At 45.0% G+C, this 21,588-nt stretch overlaps 3 protein-coding genes across 3 annotated transcripts; 2 read left to right on the top strand and 1 right to left on the bottom strand.

The window, feature by feature from the left end:
- The first annotated feature begins 262 nt into the window (after positions 1 to 262).
- Positions 263 to 5,951, top strand: apba2a (amyloid beta (A4) precursor protein-binding, family A, member 2a). The gene is made up of 11 exons (XM_067234907.1): positions 263 to 1,572; positions 1,944 to 2,028; positions 2,113 to 2,152; positions 2,232 to 2,377; positions 2,783 to 2,869; positions 2,977 to 3,162; positions 3,313 to 3,492; positions 3,925 to 4,137; positions 4,280 to 4,399; positions 4,688 to 4,828; positions 5,058 to 5,951. Exons 1-11 carry the CDS (start codon positions 263 to 265, stop codon positions 5,127 to 5,129), a joined length of 2,580 nt encoding a protein of 859 aa, XP_067091008.1. The 3' UTR covers positions 5,130 to 5,951.
- Positions 5,952 to 6,215: 264 nt separating this feature from the next.
- duox2 (dual oxidase 2) lies at positions 6,216 to 8,838 on the bottom strand. The gene is made up of 8 exons (XM_067234440.1): positions 8,743 to 8,838; positions 8,145 to 8,317; positions 7,979 to 8,036; positions 7,621 to 7,755; positions 7,123 to 7,330; positions 6,656 to 6,870; positions 6,362 to 6,547; positions 6,216 to 6,253 (listed from the first exon to the last, which is right to left on the bottom strand). The coding sequence occupies exons 2-7, from the start codon at positions 8,289 to 8,291 to the stop codon at positions 6,369 to 6,371; spliced, it is 942 nt and encodes a 313-aa protein (XP_067090541.1). The 5' UTR covers positions 8,292 to 8,317; positions 8,743 to 8,838; the 3' UTR covers positions 6,216 to 6,253; positions 6,362 to 6,368.
- Positions 8,839 to 9,328: 490 nt separating this feature from the next.
- duox (dual oxidase) lies at positions 9,329 to 20,628 on the top strand. Its single transcript, XM_067234439.1, has 33 exons — positions 9,329 to 9,392; positions 9,517 to 9,600; positions 9,728 to 9,886; positions 10,035 to 10,222; positions 10,316 to 10,517; positions 11,021 to 11,187; positions 11,495 to 11,558; positions 11,955 to 12,048; positions 12,202 to 12,289; positions 12,451 to 12,553; positions 12,828 to 13,000; positions 13,120 to 13,295; positions 13,426 to 13,541; positions 13,670 to 13,807; positions 13,992 to 14,105; positions 14,296 to 14,498; positions 14,828 to 15,013; positions 15,290 to 15,515; positions 15,631 to 15,724; positions 15,801 to 15,976; positions 16,077 to 16,149; positions 16,482 to 16,562; positions 16,723 to 16,901; positions 17,196 to 17,426; positions 17,756 to 17,855; positions 17,956 to 18,005; positions 18,104 to 18,231; positions 18,414 to 18,567; positions 18,882 to 19,114; positions 19,257 to 19,409; positions 19,497 to 19,652; positions 19,804 to 19,932; positions 20,310 to 20,628. The coding sequence occupies exons 1-33, from the start codon at positions 9,329 to 9,331 to the stop codon at positions 20,430 to 20,432; spliced, it is 4,605 nt and encodes a 1,534-aa protein (XP_067090540.1). The 3' UTR covers positions 20,433 to 20,628.
- The last annotated feature ends 960 nt before the right edge of the window (positions 20,629 to 21,588 follow it).

Raw genomic sequence — 21,588 nt, 5'->3', positions numbered from 1 at the left:
GGGTGGGGGATGGGGTTTAACGGAGGCGTGCTCAGGTGTTGTTGGGTAGAAATAGTTTGGCTAAATCATCTATTTCCAAGAGCACGTTCTCTTTCAAAATATTTTGCGTTGTTTTTTGCGTTGTTGTGTTGTTTTTCATCACAGAACATGTTGTTTATTTATATGCATGTCTAATGTGTAATTCTTTAATTGTAAAAAATGTCCATTGTGTCTCTAATCTACTGTAGGACCAAGAATAGAGGGGGGATTACCAGAGCCAACCATGGCTTATGGAAAGAGACCAGGGACTATTACCAAAATACTGGGTGCCAGTTCTCCTTCCTGCCCAGGTCCTGGCCCTGGATTCACAGCGTATCCAGGTGAGGAAACACAGGATTTGAGGAGTGAATCCCCTCCGCCTCGCCACCGCAGAAGCACAGAGCTGTATCACAACAACCAGCCAACCCCCCCTGGCCTGGCTCGTGTCCGTCCTCTGGCCTGTGACCGGAGTACCGATGCCCTGGAAGAGGAGGACACTTGTTCTGAGTACGACAACGTGGGCTCCGACGTGGAGCAGCACTCTGATGAAGTGCTGCACAGCGCCGGAAACGGAAAGGGCGTGGACGTGACGTACTACACCCACTTCCGCTCCGAGGAGGGCACGTATGTGGAGACCGTGGTGGACGGCACTGACGAAGGCTGCAGCGTGGTGGGTCGTCGTTCGCCCAGGGAACATCGCAACTCAGAAATACATGAGGGACCACCGCAGGACAAAGAACCTCCTCACTTCGACCGGCAGTTTAGTCCCTGTCCTGCCCCCATGCCAAGAGGCAAAGAGAACGAGGATGAGCCGAGCCAGAAGCAGGAATATTTCCCTGATGAACCCGAGCAGGAAGAGCAAGATGAGGCCGGACACACAGAGGACGATACGGAGGGTATGGTTCAGACCTCCGTCACTCAGCAAGAGAATAAGGGAGAGAGGATGAGAAAGAGAGAAGGGGAGGATAGGGCTAGCGAGCCTAATGAGGTCTACTCTACAAGGAACTGTGTTATCCCAGAGAGCAGTAAGAAGTCAGCTTGTGAGTCGTCTCTCAGAAGCACTAAAGAGAAGGCGAGGCACAGCAAGGGAAGGGGAAAACTGGAAACAGGCGAGGATGTTGAGCTTACAGTGCCCTGGGCGAAGGGGTGTCCTAACAGCCCCACTCATCCAAGCCCAGAGGCCCTGAAGAATGGCAGACCAGCAGCCATCAGGCCAAAACCTAGATCCAACATCAGTAAGCCGCACCCTCCCCCACATCAGCATCCTAACAAGACCCAGATCCAGGCACACCCCAATCCACACCCCAAACCCCAGCCACAGCCACAGCCCAAACCCCAGCCACAGCCCAAACCCCAGACCAAGACCCAAAACAAGACCAAGACCCCTGCCCCACAGACCCACCAACCTCAACAGAGAAGAGGGGGTCCCACCAGACCCACGCCAGAGAAGAACCAGCCCAGAGCTTCCAGCCCGCCTCAAACGCTGCCCCATATCACCGAGCTCCAGAGGGTGCCTGAAGACAGGGAGGTGTGGGCAGAAACAGAAAGGCCATTGCACACTGAGTCCGAAATTCGTATCCGAAATGTTCGCACGTTAAAAAATAAATACGACCTCACATTATGTCAATCGCGCTTGCACACTGCCTCCGAAACTTTCGTCCGTCAAAAAAAAGTTTGGATCGGGTTTGATTTTCTGCGTTTTTCGCATCCGTAGCCAGCATTTTGATAGTTTTTTTGGCAATTCAGAGCCACCGAATGTTGAGGCTGACGATTGCGAAAAACCGCATACGAAAATTTCGGACTCAGTGTGCAAGGGCCTTTTAGTGTTACAAACGGGACGGGGTTTGCTTTGATATATTTGCCCTGCATGTCTGATCATCTGACAGTGTGGTCCCTGCTCACTCTGTTACAAATTTATGTCAGAGTGTCGCAGAGCAGCCAGAGATGCCTCCCTGCTCCCAGCCTAAACCACCAGAGGGCAGCATTGACCAGGTGAAGGTGAATGCTGAGGTAATTGGAATACAGCTAACTAATTGTTTATGTCAATTATCCACATGTGAACGAATATCGAATGTTTGTTTTTTTTCTTTCCAGCAAATGCAAGAAAAGGCTTCTTTTCCAAGCTTTGTGGACGGTAAATATATTTCTCATGTGGTTTATGGATTCCTTATGCTGTTTGGCGGATGAACAACTCATCAAGCTGGTTGTTTCAGTCCCAGGTCCCTGTGAACCAGAGGACCTGATTGATGGGATCATCTTTGCTGCTAACTACCTTGGCTGCACTCAGGTGCTGTCAGACAAAAACCCCTCCAAAGCCATCCGCATGGCGCAGGCCCAGGAGGCTGTCAGCCGTGTGAAGGTAGAGCACTTCGTCCAGGGGATTCACATACCAAATCCAGTTCTTAATGCAAGTGTGAGCTACATTTACATTTACATTTAGTCATTTAGCAGACGCTCTTATCCAGAGCGACTCACAGTAAGTACAGGGACATTCCCCCGAGGCAAGTAGGGTGAAGTGCCTTGCCCAAGGACACAACGTCAGTTGGCATGACCGGGAATCGAACTGGCAACCTTCGGATTACTAGCCCGATTCCCTCACGACTCAGCCACCTGACTCCCATGGCTAAAAATGCTGAATGCGCAATCATTTGTCAAAACACAGCAATGCCGCATCATGTTTAATTGATTGCAGCCGCTGTTTTAGAGGACACTCTAGAGCCACATGGTGGAGCTCTAACATGTTTGTTTTTTTACCTGTCCACAGTGTCAAGACGAAGATTCACAGATGGTGACTGAAGTGGACCTGTTCATCTCAACCAAGGCAGTCAAAGTGTTGAATGCAGACACACAGGTCTGTAATGATCAGCCCTGCATCATAAAATATAAAAGGTATTCCGAAAGGGCAAATATTTACATCAAGAACAATAGGATCATCATCTGTGTCTTTTAATCACGCAGGAAACGATGATGGATAGTGCCCTTCGTATAATCTCCTATATTGCGGATATTGGGAACATTGTGGTTCTGATGGCGAGGAGACGCATGTCTCAGGCCACCTCGCAAGACTGCACCGAGGGCCCTCTGCCTCCTGCTGAGGGCCAGAGGCAGTACAGGATGATCTGCTACGTCTTTGAATCGGAGGACGTAAGAATTCAAACCCTCTCTCATAAGGCCTGGTGCCACATCCAAATAAAACATGTCACCTTAACCTGAGCGGTTTCTCTCATGACTGCATTGTTCACTGGAGCAAAAAGGTTAAGTAGTTCTTCCAAACCAACCCTTCCCTTCCCGCAGGCACAACTCATTGCCCAGTCCATCGGTCAGGCTTTCAGTGTGGCGTACAGAGAATTTCTCAGAGCCAATGGAATCAACCCCAAGGACCTGAGTCAGAAACAATACAGTGACATCATCAATTCTCAAGAAATGTACAATGATGACCTGATACATTTCTCAAACTCTGACAACTGTAAAGAGGTGTGCTATTTTTTTTTTATTGCATATAAAATTATAACGATGATGCATTTGTAGGGAAACATTAACCTGTTTTGGCAGAGCCTAGAGCCATCTGTGACCATCCGTAACCACACCGGGTTTATACCACCCTTATGCTCATCCCTTTAACCCTTGTGCTGCCTTCGGGTCACATAACGAACCATCGTTGTGTTTACCCAATTTTACCCAATACAAAAACAAATAAAAATAATTTTCTTTTAACCTTTGCAATGTGGGGGGTCTGAGACAGCCCAACGGTTAAAAGAAAATGCTTCACTTTGTTTTTTGTATGCGGTAAAGTTGTCGCAATACGACGGTGGGTCACAATGACTGATGGGTCAGAATGACCCGAAGATAACAAAAGGGTTAATATAAACACCTTTAAGATGTCCTCTCTCTCCCTTCATGTGAAAGCTGCACGTGGACAAGCAGAAGGGGGAGAGCCTGGGGGTGGTGATTGTCGAGTCTGGATGGGGCTCCATCCTGCCCACCGTGATCCTGGCCAACATGCAGAACAGTGGGCCTGCTGCCCGCTCTGGGAAGCTCAGCATCGGAGACCAGATCATGTCCATCAACGACACCAGCCTGGTGGGGCTTCCGCTGGCCACCTGCCAGGGCATCATCAAGGTACGGAGGGAGCGGTCAAGCACCGTCAGCATGTCAGTAAGCGATCTGACCTTTTCATCCCTGCTCCCTTCTGTGACTGGTATAGGTTAATGGGTTTTTACCAGACAGGTCTCAGGGTCACAGATCCATACTCTTGTTTCAGGGCCTGAAAAGTCACTTGCAGGTTAAGCTGAGCATCGTGAGTTGTCCCCCTGTCACGACGGTCCTCATCAAGAGGCCAGACCTCAAGTTCCAGCTGGGCTTTAGTGTTCAGAACGGCATTGTAAGTGGGATTTGCTTTACTCCTTTACTCTGTCTATGTGCTCCGTAAATGACAGTCCCTGAAAAGGGTCTGTTTACATTTACATTTATTCATTTAGCAGACGCTCTTATCCAGAGCGACTTACAGTAAGTACAGGGACTTTTCCCCCCGAGGCAAGTAGGGTGAAGTGCCTTGCCCAAGGACACAACGTCATTTTGCACGGCCGGGAATCGAACTGGCAACCTTCAGATTACTAGCCCGATTCCCTAACCGCTCAGCTACCTGACTCCTGTTTGGCTCTGTGTGCAGATCTGCAGCCTGATGCGGGGTGGCATTGCAGAGCGAGGAGGGGTGCGTGTCGGCCACAGGATTATTGAAATCAACGGCCAGAGCGTGGTTGCCATGGCACATGAGAAGATTGTCCAGACCTTGTCTGTTTCAGTGGGTGAGGTGAGCAAACTAGTTCAATCATAATTGTAATGCCTAATCTACATTCAAAATACACACAGTGAATTTCATTGTTTCTCATATCTTATCTTGGCCCTCACAGTAACTCTGTGATATGTTTATTCATTTTTCAGGATCTATAAGTCTAGGTAGTCTATAAGTAAGATTTCACATAAGTTCAAATGAAAACCACAAGAGCTCACACCTGTCCTCCTGTCTCTCTCCCTGTCAGATCAACATGAAGACCATGCCTGCTGTGATGTTCAGACTGCTAACAGGGCAGGAGACTCCCGTCTACATATAGTCTTCATGGAGCCTTACACGCCTTCTGCATGTCCACAATGACCGAGTGATACATTAAGTAATAATTTCACTCTAGTGTCGTCTTACTATCCTGGAAGGAATCTCTTCAAGTTTTATCTTGAACTACCAGTACATTGTCACAGTGGATGATGATGTGTAAATAAGCTTCTGATAGTGTGTGTGGATGCAATACTGATGATCTGGGAGAATGTGAAGGGAATATAAGACCATGGTTATTTTCTTATGAAAAGAGATAAAGTAGTACATTTTATTTTTGATTTTGTCCTTATTTTTTATAATATACAATGTTATACAATGTTGTTTAATTACATATAGTTGAATTTACTGGCATTTGAACTATATCATTAGCATTGGGTGGGCCAGTCAATAATGGCAGATAAGTATTGGGTTTTCAAAGAAGGTATTGTGCTTTGCTGGATGAGGAAACCTTAAGTAGGGTGTTAACATTTTGGCAAAACTAAAGGCCAAAGATTATGACTATTGCGACGTGTTCTAAGATAAACATTTTGGTGATTGCCTTCTACAGGTAAGAAGAATTTAACAATTGTACATTTGTTGTATGAATGTAATACCCCCATACTAAGACAGCATTGTCACGGTTGAACCCTTATAAAAGCATACAATTTCCTAAAGTGTTTTAACAAAGTACCATATGACATGCAAAACTTAAAATAAAGGGATCAAGTTTGATATGTGCATGTATCGGAGGACAACAAGATTTTCTGTAATTAGCACATTTATTGATGCAATGGACTGGGAAACAGACAAATTGAGATGACAGCACACTGTTCCTAGGACAAAAACCTGGGTTGCTGGTTGCGTACTGCCTAGTCCTTGAACACAACACAGTATAAATCCTTCACATTTGTATGTGTTACATTATTGCGACATGCCAAGGACATGGTATTAAATATAAAACAACAAATTCATTAATAAACAAACGTAAATGCTATAAAGTTTAGGCTATGAACATTATTCACACACTTAAATACAGGCTCACAAATGTCATTACGCTTGGTCCTTAATAAAGCACAATCTCTTTCTGTGCTGAGGATCTTCAAGTATTGGCGATGTGCAATGGGCTGGGTGACCTTCATGTACTTCCTAGAACACAGAGATTGTTTTTTTTTATGACAGACCTATAAGGAAGTTTATTAAACTTTAGATCTTTTATGGAATTTTGGGAGATCAATCAGAGAGTCAGAGACTTACAGCAGTGTCAAAGCCGTACACTCAGGGTCATTTCTTCAAGGAAGCTGGAATTAATATATCCCTTGCCAAAATTAACCTCATCATCTTCAGAGCTATCCATGTCGACACTAAAAGCCTCCCTTATCTTCTCTGGGATCAAACAATCCAACAGCACCACCACAGCACCAATCACAGCACACAGTACTCCTGGGGAGAGGTTAGAAATGTTTCAACAATCAAATATAGCATAATAAGATTTTTCACAGTTTCACTTGACACAGTTTTCTATGTGGCAGTATTTAGGTATTGACTTACCTGTGGCAAGTGCCAGCCAAAAAGAATGGCTATAGCTTGTTTCTAAGGATTCTGTCCCTATAGTAAAAGTGCATGAGGGCAAGTTCATGATTGTGGAGAAGGACGCCATGGAGAAGAAGATGAAGGCAGCAGTGGCCACCATCATGTACCCGGCATAGAGGATGACTGGCATAGAGAAGAGGATGTTGGCAACCAGCCAGCAACAGAAAGCAGTCCTGTGGAGGCAAAAAAAAGCAATTTCCTGGCTATTTCAAACATCAACGTACGGCAGCAGTACAGTATGCTGTATGCATTTTACATTTAGCAGACGCTCTTATCCAGAGCGACTTACAGTAAGTACAGGGACATTCCGTCCGGGAATCGAACCAGTAACCTTTGGATTACTAGTCCAATTCCCTAACCGCTCAGCCACCTGACTCCCTATATGTATGTATGCTTGTGGATTAGAACGAGAATAGCCTTCGTACCAGAGGGTAGCAGAAGCATAGCGGCCAGAGAATCTGTACTGGTAGATGAGGCCACAGGGGCTGTGGAGGGTGAATTTCTCAGCGATGTAGAGGATGGGGTTGGGCAGGCCCTTCTCCAGGGCCTCTTCGTAATACTTGTCGATGGTATCCTTCCACTCGAACATCTCATTATAGTCTATGGTCTCGTTGAGCTGCATCACAGGATTTCCTGTGAGATAACCAAAGATGAAGCTTATGCGTTCCTAAACAACCCCTTGACAAATATGGCGACCGTGTAAACTCATGTTTCCATTCAAGGAAATACTAGGCTTGAACAAGGTTATGACCCTCCAATCAAAAAAACTTATCTGTACTTGTTGACATAAGGATGGGGATATTTTATTCGCCCAGTGAACAAAGTTCTCTCTCAACATTATAACATACAGTATATTGAGGCTACTGATAAAAAAATGATTTTCTAAGATAGCCATCTATCTGTTTCCCCAGTATAGGACCCACCTTTCAATGTGATGTTGATACCATATAACCCCACATGTAGGCCCACCTCAGCATTCACTTCAGCATTGCTAAAAGACTTGTAGGTGGCATTGGTGACGATTCTGGCCTCAGCCCAGTCACTGGTAAAGTTAAGTGCTGGGAAGGACCATAAAATTACCAACATTTACATTTAGCAGACGCTCTTATCCAGAGCAACTTACAGTAAGTACAGGACACAACGTCAATTTGCACAGCCAGAATCGAACTTGCAACCTTCTGATTAATAGCCCGATTCCCTAACTGCTCAGCCATCTGACCCTTCAACAGGAGGTGAGACTGCATGTCAATCAACCAAACGTTAGTTTGGGTTTGCACTCACCTACTATCACAACGCCGATGAATAAACTGATGATTATTCGGCACATCCAAAACACCCTCTGAAACAGGACAGACAGTCCAAAAAATCAACCTATTTCAGCCTTCTTTATCATCAATAAAACACACGGTAAGAAACCTATTACGTAATGGACTGCAGTTGCACTCACCGATTTCCCTCGTATGCCTGGCAGTATGAGAAGAAAACTGACTGTGATCACCAGGAAAACCAGAATAATGGTGAGCAGGTGGGTACTAAAGATGAACGAGGTTCTTTGTAGAGGGTAGAATGGGTAAATGTCATTGTAGAAAGTCATCTTTCCTCCAGATCTCACACGTGAAGCTGAAACCAGACAGCATGACAGAGAAGACAGTGTTAGCCGTGGGGCTCTCAGTTACTTAAAGATTCAGAGATAGGAGTTCTCCCGCAATGCTCTGTGGATGTACAATCATTTAATCTGCACAAAATGCAGATGTATCACTTGAAACAAATATTAGACCTGAACATGAATTATGTAATTATAGGAAATTGCTGATTATTTAATCACTTGTAGGCTACATGTCAGATCACTTGATAACGAATCAGAACATCTGTAAGTGGATACTCTTGAACTCTTGACTTCGTGGGCCTAGACTATTACGTAAAGACCCATTTCAAGTTTGACCAGTAGCCTATTCTGTTCAGACTAAAAATGCTTTCAATTAACCATTTAACGGGGTCATACGTGCAGGAGTATGGCTATGTTAACATGAAAGGTCAATGCTTACCAGATCAGCAGAAGGATGAACAGTGCGAGTGAATCTTACGGGGTCGAAGCTCTTCTTTTATAGCTCCACCATCATCCTTGTGTTACTCATTGTTGCATTGATTGGTATTCTTTGGAAAGAGGTGTGTGAATTAGAGAACCATTCCCTCTTTAGGTGGGAAAGGGACATATCTCAGTTTGTGGCAGGCACGAGATCATCCTCTAGCTATTGTATTACTCTGATTTATTTGTCTTGGACATCTGTTCGCTGAATACATTTCATCCTCATAATTGGGTAAGTTGCTATTAAATATAGGATATATGGTAGCCTATATAAAATAACCAAAACAACGTTGTTTTCATATTTGCTAATATGATCCCATTTCGCGCACAAACATTTCAAGCTGATGTACAAAAACTGACGATTAAGAGACGCGATTACGCTACTCGACACCTCAAATATATGCGCTCAATTAAAAAAATTATTTATTTTAAATTTTATCGATTCAAATTAAAAGTTTCCCTACCGTTCTATTTCCAACGAGAACTCCTCCTCGACTACTCTTGACTGAGCGGGAGACTTGGCAGCTCAACCATCTCTCGCACCAATGGATTTACGTACATGGATCTGGAGTATCCTAAAACTGGTAGTGTTAGCGGCTTTTGTTGAAGGTAAGTCTGTCCCAATACCTTATTTAATTAGACAAATAGATTTGTTATTTGGTGACGTAAAAGTGTATACTTTGCTGACAATGGACTGAATATCAAAAAGGACTGTTAAAATTCACCTGTACAGATTCCCACTCCAAAGTTACCTGGGAAGTTCAACGGCACGACGGTTGGTATAACAATGTGGCATATCACAGTCGAGGAGCTGTTGGTAAGTTTCCTTCGTTTTGTAAGCAATAACTATTTTAAATATTTCATAGTTAAAATTATTGCTTGAGAAACGAATTACAATCACCGCACTATTGACATTGACAGTTGGATTTACTGTATGCCTGCAGGTTCTCATCTTGTGCGTCTCCTGCCCGCGCGCTATTCTGACGGCGTTTATCAGCCTGTTAAACAGTTGCCCAATCCACGCAGTCTGAGCAATGTGATCTCAAACGGTCCATCAAGCCTACCTTCAAAACACAACCGAACTGTCCTCTCCGTGTTTTTTGGTAAGTAGGATACTGCACACCAAAATCTGTCAGATTTTTTTTCATGTCTACTTTTCAAAAATTGCACCGAATGTTACAGAAACTGCCCATAATGTTATCAACAGTCAATCGACTTACATTTTTCTTTTCTTTCACTTCGACTGTCTAGGCTACCATGTTTTGTTTGAAGTCCTTGACTCAAGACAACCTGGCTGCCCGCCTGAGTTTATGAACATCCCAGTTCCAAAAGGAGATCGTGTCTTTGATCCTACCGGCACTGGTGAAGTTAATCTCCCATTCCAGCGAGGTGTCTGGGACAAAGACTCCAGCCAGAGTCCTAACAACCCCCGCACACCGGTAGCCTACTGTTACACAAGTGCACTAGTATCAGTGTCAGTCGATTAGGACATTAACGGAATCCCTGTTATATCCCCATCATGTACCATACAGGTGAACCTAGTGACAGCATGGTTAGATGGCAGCTCCATCTACGGACCGTCCAGTTCGTGGTCAGACACCCTGAGGACGTTCAAAGGTGGCCTGTTAGTTACTGGGTCTGAGGGCAACATGCCCAAACGGGGTGGGCCGCATCTCCTCATGTGGAGTGCTGCAGACCCTTCAACAGGAGAACACGGCCCACACGGGCTCTATGGTAAAACTCCTGCAGTCTTTACACAAGTTGACACTGAAGATTGACTGTTTCAAATCCGTAACATAGAATGAATTGGTGAATAGATCTGTGTTACCAAATACACTGTAGAAATGAATATCCCTTGGAGAGTCGCAAAGCAGTGCAACAAGCCGTGCGTTATGCATCTGTATTTTGTGGATGGATTGTTATCCTGAGAACTGTAAATCCTCCACACTTTGCAACACAGAGAATGGAGTTTGACTGTTGAGAAAGCAGTACTTCCTGAACTTTGTTTTTGTCATGGGCGGTGCAGTCTCTCTCTCTGTGTTGCAACCTGGGAGGGAACCACTGCCGTTTCTTCAAAACAAACACACAAAACATGACTCAATCAATGATCTTCCATGCACAGCGATCCTGTGCATTTCAGGCACGTTCTTTTCGGACAGTATTTTGTAGAACCTCAAGAAAGGTTTTCCTATCCTAGAGTTGTGAGGAAATGGCTTGTGTCTTTGTTTAATTTCCAGAGTTGGGAAATGCCTGGGCCAACGAGAATCTGTTCACAGTGGCTGAGGAGATTATCTGGTTTCGCTACCACAATCACCTGGCTTCCAAACTGCGTGAGGACAACCCTGAGTGGTCAGATGAAGACCTGTTTCAAAATGCCAGAAAAACTGTTGTGGCAATGTTCCAGGTACAAGGACAATTCTCTTTTAATCCATTTTCTAGCCAGGTGTTCATTTAATTTATGCCCTGAAAAGAGTGCCGTTGCATCACCACCAGGTGGTTGTGATTGTATGGATGAAATGGTTTTAGTTTAAGGCTGAGTGTGTCAACTGTCACTGAGTTTAGAGCAGCACACTGCCTACATTCCAGTCAATTAAAGTATCTTGTCAATAACAATAGTGTTATTTTTAACTGGTTATTTCACATATAATTGAATTGTTATTTGGGAAAAAAACATCAGGATTTGTTTATTTATAATTTTGCATCTCCAACAGAATATTGCCCTTTACGAATGGCTACCTGGATACCTGGGAAACAAGACACTGCCTTCATACCCAGGTGAGAGAGAAGAGTGGGTTAGTGTGTATGCACATGACTGAGAATGTGAGGGAGCAAGGTAATGCACTGGTGACCACAAGACAGCCGTTGTTAGGTGAGCTACCTCTTGTGGTGTTGTCCAAAAACACGCCTCGTCAACAGAGTGGCCAGGTGTTCTGTTGAATCAGCAGTTTCAGTTCAAGTAGGTTGGTGGACCATGAGCCGGAAGAAGACAAATCTGATCAGATCAGATTTTAGTGTCATGAATCACATTACGTTATAGCTTCTTGGCGATTCCCAGACAATATAAAAATATATTTTCTGTACCGGACTAATTGGGATTGGCACGTAACCAATGGTATCATCCAGCTTTTCATAGTTATTTTATTGGGTGTGTTTTTTATGGCATATTCATAGGCTACCAGAAGTTTGTAGACCCAGGAATTTCCCCTGAGTTCCAGGCTGCTGCCAGCTTTGCCTCCACTATGGTGCCCCCTGGTGTCTACATGAGGTAACACCTAGCCACGACTTCACATGAATCTACAACTGTTGGATGGATTTTTTTATTTTCAACAGAATGTCCCAAATTCTGAATATATTTTTCAGTGGTTTCATACTATAACAGCATGTATTAATGAATGTTTCATCCATTCCTGCGGAGCAGAAACAGAACCTGCCACTTTCGCGAATTCAACGACGACGGGAACCCATCCCCAGCGCTGCGTATGTGCAACAGTTTTTGGAAGCGTCAGGTAAAAACATTTTACAATATAAATGACCCCTGTGTACAGTGCTGCATGTATGAAAGGTTTTGTCGTGTAATACACTTGTCACTTCAAGAGAAGTATACAGTATTTATACACAGATACTTATGGTTTATTAATTCAATAACTAAAATAAAACTGGATTCTAGAGCCTTGACTTGGAGTCGGGCCAGGACGTGGATGATCTCATCATGGGCATGGCGTCCCAGATTGCGGAGAGAGAAGACAACATCATTGTGGAGGACTTAAGGGGTAAATTGAACTTTCGGTCTTCATTTCCTGTACGAGAATGACATATCCAACATTAACATTTAAATTGAGTCATTTAGCAGACGGTCTTATCCAGAGCAACTTACAGTAAGTACAGGGACATTCCTCCGAGGCATGTAGGGTGAAGTGCCTTGCCCAAGGACACAACGTCATTTTTCACGGCCAGGAATCAAACCAGCAACCTTCTGATTAATAGCCTGATTCCCTAACCGCTCAGCCACCTGACATCAGTGTGGTTCTTCCATGTCCCTCACAGACTACATGTATGGCCCTCTGAGGTTCTCACGCTCAGACCTAGTGGCTCTGACCGTCCAGAGAGGCAGAGACCATGGCCTCCCGACTTACACCCAGGTCAGAGAGGCCTTGGGCCTTGATCCGGTGCTGGCCTGGGCAGACATTAACCCAGAGCTCAACAGAACACATCCTCAGGTAACACAACCACAACCATAGGGCCTCGAAGCACTAACCTTTAGCAGACGGATAGAACTAAGATGATTTGTGACTCGACCTAAATAAAAAAACTTTTCTGTATTCCAATGCTTTCACAGTTGTTCAAAGATCTGGCAGACCTTTATGGGGAGGATATTTCTCAACTAGAGTTGTTCCCCGGCGGTCTCCTGGAGTCTGTTGATGGTCCAGGTCAAGTTTTCACCTCCATCATCTTGGACCAGTTTGAGCGAATCAGAAATGGTGATCGATTCTGGTTCGAGAACAGGCAGAATGGGTAAAAGTGATATGCGAACAGCAAGCTAGAAAGTGTTTCATCATCTTTATAATTGATTACGGCATTGAAACATGCAATCATCATCCGACCATGAGCAACCACTCATTCATGTTTGGTGTCTTTGACATAGCTTGTTCAATGATACGGCTATCCAGGAAATTCGGAAGACCAAATTTCATGATATCCTATCAGTCACCATCGCAGAATTTGGGGGCGTGCAGGAGAATGTGTTCTTCTGGAAGGATGGTAAATTCATTCAGGATTGGTATATGACTAAATGTAAAAAAAAAAAAGACTAAATGCGTGGTGTATTACATGAAGGTGTGACTGGTCTGTGGGATCACGTGTATGTGGTGTCTACCTTTCACCCGCAGGTAACCCCTGTCCCCAACCAGCACAAGTCACTGCCTCTATCCTCCCCCCCTGCATCAATGTTACCACGCTCAACTACTTTGATGGACACAAAGTGGGCTTTGGTGTCACCATTGTTGCATTATTTCTTTTCCCTGTTGGTCAGTGTACCTACTTGATGATAGCAGTTCTGTTGAAATAGCATGTTGTCATTTAACCGTATTGCCGGATGTCTGTTCGGTCGGGATCACTGATAAGTGCATAGCAGGTTGAAATAATATTATTACATTATAATGAATTATTATTACAATACATTATAATATAATGTTGTTTCCTTCTTTATAGTGAGCTTTCTAATGGCTAATGCAGTGGCCGGTTTCCGCAATAACAAATTTAAGAAGTTCCAGAGGAGAGGCAGGGCTGCTGCCAGCACTGAGGAGCCCGCTGTAGGACTCACGGGTGTGTTCACGGGGGCCCAACCGATGACACGGTCCTATCATCACCTACATCCACTGCCATCTAACTTGCTACATTCCCAAACTTTAAATGGCCCAGTTAACTTTGTTTGTTGATGTGCAGTCTAATGTTCTACGGCTGAGCTAGACCCATCCCAGCTTACAACGTTACTCTGTCTCTCTCTGTCCTGTAGCGTGTGAGTGGCAGGGCCCAAAGAAGCCTCTGCGCCCAGTTAGTGTGCACGTGGACGACAGGAAGAGGCTGCAGATGTTTGACGGCGACGGGCCTGCCCTTCGCTGTCTCAGTCTTGGAGCACAGACCAGCCTGGACGTCCTTCTGGCCAACGATCGTTCCCGCAGAGTTCTGCTCCTCAAAGTCCCTAAGGAATACGATCTGGTGAGTGCCGTCAGAGACATTTTTACATTTACATTTTACATTTACATTTTTAGTCATTTAGCAGACGCTCTTATCCAGAGCGACTTACAGTAAGTACAGGGACATTCCCCCCGAGGCAGGTAGGGTGAAGTGCCTTGCCCAAGGACACAACGTCAGTTGGCATGACCGGGAATCGAACTGGCAACCTTCGGATTACTAGCCCGACTCCCTCACCGCTCAGCCACCTGACTCCCCAGACAGCGAACAGGAAGGATCCTCACCTCGGAACCGTTGGAAAAACCACGTAACTCTGCTCCACGTGAATCAACTTCCTTTTTCTTATGCTGCAGGTGTTGTTTTTTGACGATGAGTTCAAGCGGGCAGAGTTTGTTAATCACCTGCGCTCTGAGGGGACTAACAGTAACAGACAGATGACAGTGACAGTGACAAGTGAGAAGGAGCTTCTCAGAGAGGCCGTAACCAAAGAGCAGAGAGCTCAAATAGTGGAGACCTTCATCCGACATGCCTTTGCCAAGGTAACGCTGCTCCTATTATATGACTGTAATAGTCATAGGATATTACCTGTATTAGTCATATATTAACCAGGTTAGGCAATCCAAAGGAGATAGACTTCCATGGAGTTGCCAAAGGCAATAAACCTCCATGGAGTTGCGTCTGGTCACGATAATGGCATAAGTGACTCAAGTACCGTATATCTCGGTTGGCACCAATCGGTATCCATCGTACGTGACAATCAGTATAATCAGAGATGTCACACAATCAAGACTGATTATTACATTTGGGTTGGGTAGGTCCTGGAGATTGACAGGTGTGATGCTGGTGATGTGAGAGGGACGTCCAGTAGAAAGACCAGGGAGGCGCTGCAGTGTGAACTGACAGGAACTGAGTTTGCAGACACCCTCGGACTCAAACACGATTCACTCTTTGTGGACTCCATGTTCACGCTGGCCGACAAAGATGGCAATGGCTACCTTTCTTTCCAAGAGTTCCTCGATGTCATTGTCATATTCATGAAAGGTAATCCCAGTGGATTTCAAACACATTAACATCAATGCCATTCACTTTGAAGCATGCCCTCTGTTCGATAGCATGTTACGACATGATGATATGACTGCCTTTATCCTGTCTATAGGTTCCCCAGAGGAAAAATCCAAGCTGATGTTCTCAATGCATGACATTGACGGGAACGGCTTCTTGTCTAAAGAGGCGTTTTCCAGACTACTCAGGTTAGCCACTCAGGTTGTAGCGTACCACCACACCTGTGGTTTTCCTGCTCTCACTCACCTCACCTGTGTGCTGCAGGTCCTTCATCGAGATCTCAAGCGGTGCCCTTAGCAAGAGCCAGGCAGAGGAAGCTATCAAGGCCATGCTGGAGGCTGCAGGCTTCAACAATAAGGAGCACATCACCTGGGAAGACTTTCACTTCCTGCTGAGGGACCACGAGAAAGAGCTGCAGTTTGCTCAGCTCAACATCAAAGGTGATGAAGGACGGGGGCAAATGGAAGACCTGAAATTAGTTTCCTCTCCGCTGTATTTCTCTCAGCCCAGGTACTGTATGTTGGCGTGTTGTGCCTGCAGGTATGGAGATGCAGAAGAAGAAAAAGATGAGTCGGGACCAGCGGGTGTCCTTTATCGTCCCTGCGAAAGCCAGGTAAGTGGGGGTCAGGTGGCTGAGCGGTTAAGTAATCGGGCTATTAATCAGAAGGTTACCGGTTTGATTCCTGGCCGTGGAAAATTACGTTGTGTCCTTGGGCAAGGCACTTCACCCTACTTGCCTCAGGGGAATGTCCCTGTACTTACTGTAAGTCGCTCTGGATAAGAGCGTCTGCTAAATGACTAAATGTAAATGTAGGAAAGAGAACGGAGCGAAACAGAGAGAGGCCCGGCCACAGCCGTTCCTTGGCTTCTTTACAACCATTTCCAAATCAGAGGGCCATCCAAGTCTGTTGGTGTATTTAACGATCTTATCATCTGCACCTTCAGTCCATCTGAAGGGGATCAGCAGTTGGGAGACAGCAGCATGGAGAAAGAGGGATCGGAGCTTCGCAAACGACATGGGAAAATGTAGGTTTTTGCTTATTTGTTTTTGTGGTTCACCACAAAAGTGTGATGTAAGTGTGATGCAACCTGCCCTCTGTCCTTGAGCCTTTCAAATATGAGGGTTATTGTATGCATGGTGTTTTAAACCAACTTTAAAGCACTACCTGTATTCTCCTTATCCTAGGCCAAGCAACCATCACCCAAAGGTCTATGTTAAACCCAAGAGGGACAAATACAACAGGAATCCAATTCAAAATAAAATCCAGCAGTTCAAGCGTTTTGTTGAGAACTACCGTCGCCATATTGTTTGCTCCACTATCGTCTATGGCATTACTGCTGGGCTGGCTCTGGAGAGATGCTATTGTGAGTTCTGGTGCTCATTCCCCCCCCCTCACCCCCTCAGAAACCTGTCAAGGACTGTTAGTGTCATGAGGGTTACCTGCTCCAAGGCATTGACAAGCCATTCCCTCATACAGTTGAAAACAGGCAATGCATGTTTGCCTCACAAAAGCATCTACTATTTGTTAAGTATTTCAATTCTTAGAAGTAACTAAACCTCAAATTGAATTTGAGTGAACTGCTTGAGCCTGCTTGAGAGCGAGCTTGAGAGTAATAACCCGTGGACTAACATATACAAACCACTAGTTCTGTGTTTAGACTATGGTTTTCAGGCCAACTCGTCCGGGTTCCCAGAGACCTCGGTGGTGGGCATCATCGTGTCCCGAGGTTCTGCCGCCGCCATCTCCTTCCTGTTCCCCTACATGCTGCTGACTGTCTGCAGGAACCTCATCACCATTTTCCGAGAGACTTTCCTCAACCGTTACATCCCCTTCGACGCCGCCATCGATTTCCACCGCTTCATGGCCATGGCGGCCATCGTCCTCACGGGTAAGGTGGAGGCTCGCTGCCTGAAGACGTGGATGATGGGAAGGGTCTTTTAATGTTCGTTATAGGTACACCTATATATATATACTGTCTCCAGAAGGTTTTCGGAACCTTTCACTTTGAGAATATTTTGTTGTGTTTAGTTTTTTTTACATTACACACTAAATTCTACACTAAATTAGCCATCATTACAAGGTTTTTAAATATAATTTTCGGTAATCTTTCATTTACGTGCCTATTCAGACCCTACAGTTTGGCAGATAGGTGTAGATTACTGGGCCCCAAAAACGTTCTGAAGCCACTCTGTACTTCCTTTTCTCCTTTCTCTGAAGTTGCTCACAGTCTGGGTCATGTGGTCAATGTCTACATCTTCTCTGTCAGTGAACTCAGCATCTTGGCCTGTCTTTTCCCCAAGATCCTGTCTAACAACGGGTAATGTCTTTATATTCTAACAGTTACTTTTTTAATTGAAATATAATTGAATATTTTTCCTGATTGTGGATTTTTTTTTTTTTTTTTTTACTATCTTCAGGTCTGAACTTCCTATGCCGTGGACATGGTGGTTCTTCCAGACTGTCCCAGGTAATCTGGAGAATAAACCAAAACGAATCTCAAAAAACGTAACATTGTAGCACAGAAAGTGAATGGTTCCATCATGGATGCATCTGTTCTTGTTTCAGGCCTCACAGGCATTCTGCTTCTCTTCATCTTTGCCTTCATGTACGTGTTCGCCTCCTTCTACTTCCGACGAATCAGCTTCCAGGGATTCTGGCTTACACACAACCTCTACATGCTTGTGTACATTCTGGTGAGCGCCCCCTCCTCTCCCCCCCACCTTCCATCTGTCACTGTGTATATAAAAATAAATAAATAAAATAAATAAACCCCTCGTGCACACCATTGTGGTGTTGCGCTGTTAACATGGTGTGGTGGATCCTGACGGAGGTCCCAAAGTGGAGTAAGTCTTGGCTGTGTGCTCCTCCATGACAGACGGTCATCCATGGCAGCTACGCCCTCCTCCAGGAGCCCCGCTTCTACATCTTCCTGATCCCCCCAGCCCTGCTCTTCCTGCTAGACAAGCTCATCAGCCTGAACAGGAAGAAGGTGGAGATCCCTGTAGTGAAGGCTGAGCTGCTGCCTTCAGGTACCCCCACTTCTCCCAGCCAATCAAAGCTTAGTATAGGACTACAGTAGAGACTACACCACACCAAAAGACTTCTGTTGTAGTTGGATATTTGATGCGTGTTCTTATTATTATTGAAATAAACAAATTGATGAACAGTTTCAGTCCCACACACAGCCATCTAATTCCACAGTCATCATTTATTATGATCATCAACATCATCCTGTTCATCTTAATAATAATTCACAATCAGAGAGGGTTATCTTCTTCCGGTTCACAGTGTTTATAGTAACGTCACGTGTTGGTTTCACCGATCCGTGACTGCTTTTCCGCAGGAGTGACGTACCTGGAGTTCAAGCGTCCGCAGGGTTTTGTGTACCGCTCAGGCCAGTGGGTCCGTGTGGCCTGCCTGGCTCTGGCCACAGACGAGTACCACCCGTTCACTCTGACTTCAGCCCCACACGAGAAAACCCTCAGCCTGCACATTCGCGCTGTGGGGCCCTGGACGAGCCAACTCAGAGAGCTCTACACTCCAGAGAGCCTTGCAGAGCTGGGCACATATCCAAAGGTATGTCAGCACCTGTTTGTGTGTGTGTGTGTGTGTGTGTGTGTGTGTGTGTGTGTGTGTGTGTGTTCATGGATGTTTGTGTGCATTTGTGTGTTTGCTGTGTGAATGCTAAGTTTCCCTGACTGTTTAATGACACCTTCAGCTGTACCTGGACGGGCCGTTTGGAGAAGGGCACCAGGAGTGGACAGACTTTGAGGTGTCTGTTCTGGTCGGGGGGGGAATCGGAGTCACTCCGTTTGCCTCCATCCTAAAGGACCTTGTGTCCTCAAACAAGTCTAAGATTCAGTGTAAAAAGGTACAGTGCCCCTGAAACAGATCTTTACCTGACCCCTGTATGCCATCTCACGTCATACTAATCACCACACTGACTGATGTGTTGAAGGTCTACTTCATCTGGGTCACACGAACACAGCGCCAGTTTGAGTGGGTGTCTGACATCATCAAGGAAGTAGAGGAGAAGGACACTCTGGACCTCGTGTCGGTCCACACCTACATCACACAGCTGCCTGAGAAGTTCGACCTTCGCACCACCATGCTGGTGACTGACAGGAAATATTATTGTAGTGAACGGAGTGATTCGAGTCTTCTTGATGAAGGAACTGTGGTCTGTAGAGTATGTACCGGTTACGTAAAGTGATGTGTGTGTCTGTGTGTGTTTGTGTGTGTCTTTGTGTGGGATGCGACTGCAGTATGTGTGCGAACGTCACTTCCAGAAAGTGCGGAACCAGAGCCTGTTCACCGGCCTGCGGTCTGTCACCCACTTCGGTCGTCCCCCATTCGTGCCCTTCTTCAACTCGCTACAGGAAGTTCATCCTGAGGTCAGTGACTGGTCCCTCTCTCTCCATGCATGTCACTTCCTGCTCTGTCACTTCCTGCTCTGTCACTTCCTGCTCTGTCACTTCCTGCTTAGCAGCACCTCAGAACATTCCTCTGCTTCCTTCTATCTATAGACTAGTGAAATCATGTGGGGTGGTGCTGGTGGTGTTTGTGATTGGCTGGTAGGTGGCATGTAACTCTGTATAACTCGAGATGGCTATCAACTCTGTGTCTCACGGTGAATGTGTGAAGCTTGAGCACCTTTCAAAATAAAAGCGCACCATCTGAAGTTTTTTTGTGGGGGGTTGTGACCCACCAGGGCTATCTAGATATAGCAAGATGGTTGACAGTTGGAGTTTTTTTCTTCTCCTCCCTGAAGGTGGTTAAAATCGGTGTGTTCAGCTGTGGACCTCCTGGACTCACCAAGAACGTGGAGAAGGCTTGCCAGCAGATGAACAAGAGAGACCAGGCCCACTTCATCCATCATTATGAGAACTTCTAGCCTGCCTTCACTGTCAAACAGTCCCCTTTTTTCAGATGTGCCAGATTTTTTCTATTTTTATAGATGGGCCAGAATATTTTTATGCATAGTATACGTATAGTAATCATAGTATGTGGTATATGCAGATTTATTCAATTTAAAATAAAATTGTGATATACAGTATCTGTTTATGTAATGCATTGTCATCTATAATTATGGGGACAAACAAATACAGAATTTAAAAAGTCACATCCATAAGTCTTTTTGGTTTTTCTTGAACTGGGTCATAACATATTACAGTAAGGTAAAATATTTTGCCATAGACAATTATTCAGCTAAGCGCCCTGATGCCAGTCAACAGTACTGTATGAAATCATGGATTAAGTTACAATCTTTCTCAATTGCTAACACACAAAAATGTGTAAGCCATCCTCACAAAACCATTTTGCCAACTCCCAGCAGAAAGACCATGCATCCCAGTCTTTAAACACAATTTACAATTTTTGACACATTTCTAAGGTTCATTCACACTTCTCTGCAAAAGTCTAAACACACCTCTCACTTTAAGACACAATTGTCACCATATGTTCAAAGGAAATAGTCTAACGATTCAGTGATAGTAAATCCCTGGGGTTGTGTAATTAGACAAACCTATCATAAGGAACAGCAGATAAAACATGTTATTTACTTTGCAGATTCACCTGCCCATGTCTGGGAAAAGGTTCATGTTCCACTTCAAGACACTTCCTTAGTTCTGTAAGTGTGAATAGATTTGGGAAATTACAAAATCTTATAAGACAGGATGACGCAGGCAAAAACTTGCCAAATTGATTGTGTGATTTATGGCAGGTGAATTTACATTTTACATTTAGTCATTTAGCAGACGCTCTTATCCAGAGCGACTTACAGTAAATACAGGGACATTCCCCCTAGGCAAGCAGGGTGAAGTGCCTTGCCCAAGGACACAACGTCAGTTGGCATGACCGGGAATCGAACTGGCAACCTTCGGATTACTAGCCCGATTCCCTCACCGCTCAGCCACCTGACTCCCTATCATTTATCATTGAATCATTGTCCTTCCATTTGCAAAGTGTATCTTTTGTTTGTATTTGTAACACACTCACTAGTCAAGACATTATGTCATTCAGAAAACACTGCCGTTTGATAAGTAAACTCA

Source organism: Osmerus mordax, chromosome 4, assembly GCF_038355195.1.
Source record: "Osmerus mordax isolate fOsmMor3 chromosome 4, fOsmMor3.pri, whole genome shotgun sequence".
NCBI lineage: Eukaryota > Metazoa > Chordata > Actinopteri > Osmeriformes > Osmeridae > Osmerus > Osmerus mordax.
Note: the sequence above shows the minus strand (reverse complement) of the source record. Positions and strands in the feature narration are given on the sequence as shown.

Coding starts and splice junctions, on each gene's coding strand:
- apba2a (XM_067234907.1), top strand. CDS start 263: ATGGCTTATGGAAAGAGACCAGGGACTATTACCAAAATACTGGGTGCC. Junction 3,493..3,924: donor ACTCTGACAACTGTAAAGAG/GTGTGCTATTTT, acceptor TTCATGTGAAAG/CTGCACGTGGACAAGCAGAA. Junction 4,829..5,057: donor TGTCTGTTTCAGTGGGTGAG/GTGAGCAAACTA, acceptor TCTCCCTGTCAG/ATCAACATGAAGACCATGCC.
- duox2 (XM_067234440.1), bottom strand. CDS start 8,291: ATGACTTTCTACAATGACATTTACCCATTCTACCCTCTACAAAGAACC. Junction 7,331..7,620: donor TATCAACATCACATTGAAAG/GTGGGTCCTATA, acceptor GTTATCTCACAG/GAAATCCTGTGATGCAGCTC. Junction 6,871..7,122: donor TATGCTTCTGCTACCCTCTG/GTACGAAGGCTA, acceptor TTGCCTCCACAG/GACTGCTTTCTGTTGCTGGC.
- duox (XM_067234439.1), top strand. CDS start 9,329: ATGGATTTACGTACATGGATCTGGAGTATCCTAAAACTGGTAGTGTTA. Junction 18,232..18,413: donor ACATGCTTGTGTACATTCTG/GTGAGCGCCCCC, acceptor CCTCCATGACAG/ACGGTCATCCATGGCAGCTA. Junction 19,653..19,803: donor ACCTTCGCACCACCATGCTG/GTGACTGACAGG, acceptor ATGCGACTGCAG/TATGTGTGCGAACGTCACTT.